At 43.9% G+C, this 1,843-nt stretch overlaps 1 protein-coding gene across 1 annotated transcript in view; it reads right to left on the bottom strand.

Moving 5' to 3' along the window:
- ep300b (EP300 lysine acetyltransferase b) overlaps positions 1–1,843 on the bottom strand; it is a 53,757-nt gene that overhangs the window by 6,875 nt on the left and 45,039 nt on the right. The window contains exons 27-29 of the mRNA XM_014012846.1: positions 1,147–1,314; positions 911–1,072; positions 544–825 (exon numbers count right to left, since the gene is read on the bottom strand). Of these exons, the coding sequence (XP_013868300.1) occupies positions 544–825; positions 911–1,072; positions 1,147–1,314 (612 nt within the window). The remainder of the gene's footprint in view (positions 1–543; positions 826–910; positions 1,073–1,146; positions 1,315–1,843) is intronic.

Below are 1,843 nucleotides of genomic sequence, written 5' to 3' on the forward strand. Positions count from 1 at the left end.
AAATGACTCAGCCTGCAACTAATAATATGGATGGAGAACCTCAGTTTAGCTTGTTAGTTTGTCGTGCTAGTACCGAGCTAATACATATAAGGCAATTTAGAGTTGGCGCTAGCGCAAAAGCTAACAGGTTAAGCTGTTCTTCTTCCATGAAGCAGCTCTGTTGTCCTCCATCCATATTTTCAGTTACAGACTGAGTCAAATCTACCTTCTCCTCTCTGTCAACGCTCTCTGGTTTCATTTTAGAGTCAATCATCAGATATTGTCCAAGATTAACCTTCAGGGTGGATATAGCTCGCTCATACCTATGACATATACACATCATCATTTACCCAGAATGCTTTGCGTGTAAATAAAATGGCTAAAAATGGTGTTAAAATATATTTTTAAAAATTTACAAAACTAAACAACCTACAGTATTTTTACAGTCTTTATTTTACAGTTAAAATAAATGTTTATCAAATAAAGTCTAACGTTACAACTAATCATGAATCCCTTTAAGAGAGAAAACAACTCCACATCATCAGCATTTGACCCGATTCTCACCTCACAGACGGTGCAGTGGAAACGCGTCTCCACGTGGTGTTTACACTCGTTGCAGGTGTAGACGAAACGGTCCTGGCTCTGGTTGTGGAGCTCCACCAGCATACACATGGAGCTCCACTTCGACCTCCTGAGAGAGCTGAACTCCAGGTGCTTGTCTCTGGCCAGGGTCAGGAAGGCGTCGCGGCCGTCCATCAGGTCGCAGGCCATCAGCGGGTCTGAGTCGGTGATGGGGGGCAACGAGTTGGCGGTGGGGCCCGCGATGAGGCGGATCACGAAGAAAACCTGTCAGGCAGAGTGCAGGAAGTTGACTACTTCTGTGGCACGGGCCACTTTAATAAGTCACGTGATATGTCAGTAAAGCAGTCACCTCTTTATGTTTCTCCATGGTGGCGTAGAGTTTCTGTGACAGGTCATTGGAAACACTGGGCATCCCCGGTTTCTTCTTATTGGCTCGGCTCAGGCTGCTCTTGTTCTTGCTCGTCTTTTTATTGTTCTTCTTCTTGGCGTTCTTGCTGTCTCCTTTTGCAGCCTGTGAAAGTTTTAAAGGAAATTTTAAAAAGTTGCATACGGTGACGGTGTTAGGACCCTCTGTTCTCTACTCACGTCTGTGCTCTCGTTGGACGTGCTGTTCTCCTCCCTCTTCCTCTCCTCTTCCTCCTGCTCCAGCTCCTTGATGCTCTCCTCAAGCACGTTGGGCCAGAAGTCYCCCTCGAAGTATGGCAGCTCCTTGGCACTCGTCAGCCGGTCTTCTGTTGCCTGTTTGAAGATGTCCTAAAGGTCCAAAGGAAAAGCAAAACAAGGTTTTTAGATTCATAAAACACACAGTTCAAAAAGTCCATCGGGGGGAAAAAAAGGAAACTTGGTTTAAATAATAGTTGTTACTAGGGCTGGGTATCATGGCCAATTCTCCTCTTAATCGATTCGATTTCGATTCGTTAAGTTCAGAATCGATTAATCAAGATTCAATTCGATTCAATGAAAATGTTTATTAACATTTTTTTTCTCTTCAACATAAACAACAGGTTTTAAGGACAAACTTTTAAATTAAACTGTTTAATCTTGAAAGAAAACTGTCACAAGTTTAAAAGGTTTTAAAGTAAAAAGGAATTGCAGGTGACAGAGTTGTTGGATGCATTCATTTTTAAAGTGTAACTTACCCCCCCTGTGAAAAGATAACTCCGCCCCAAGGCGAAATTTGAAAAATGCATCAAAGTGGGTAGGGGAGGGGGTGTGGGTGGAGGAAGGGGGGTTAGAGAGCGGAGGTGTGGCCAGGTCGAGAGAACGTGACAGGCAGCTAGCA

This window comes from Austrofundulus limnaeus, unplaced genomic scaffold (assembly GCF_001266775.1).
Source record: "Austrofundulus limnaeus strain Quisiro unplaced genomic scaffold, Austrofundulus_limnaeus-1.0 Scaffold96, whole genome shotgun sequence".
NCBI lineage: Eukaryota > Metazoa > Chordata > Actinopteri > Cyprinodontiformes > Rivulidae > Austrofundulus > Austrofundulus limnaeus.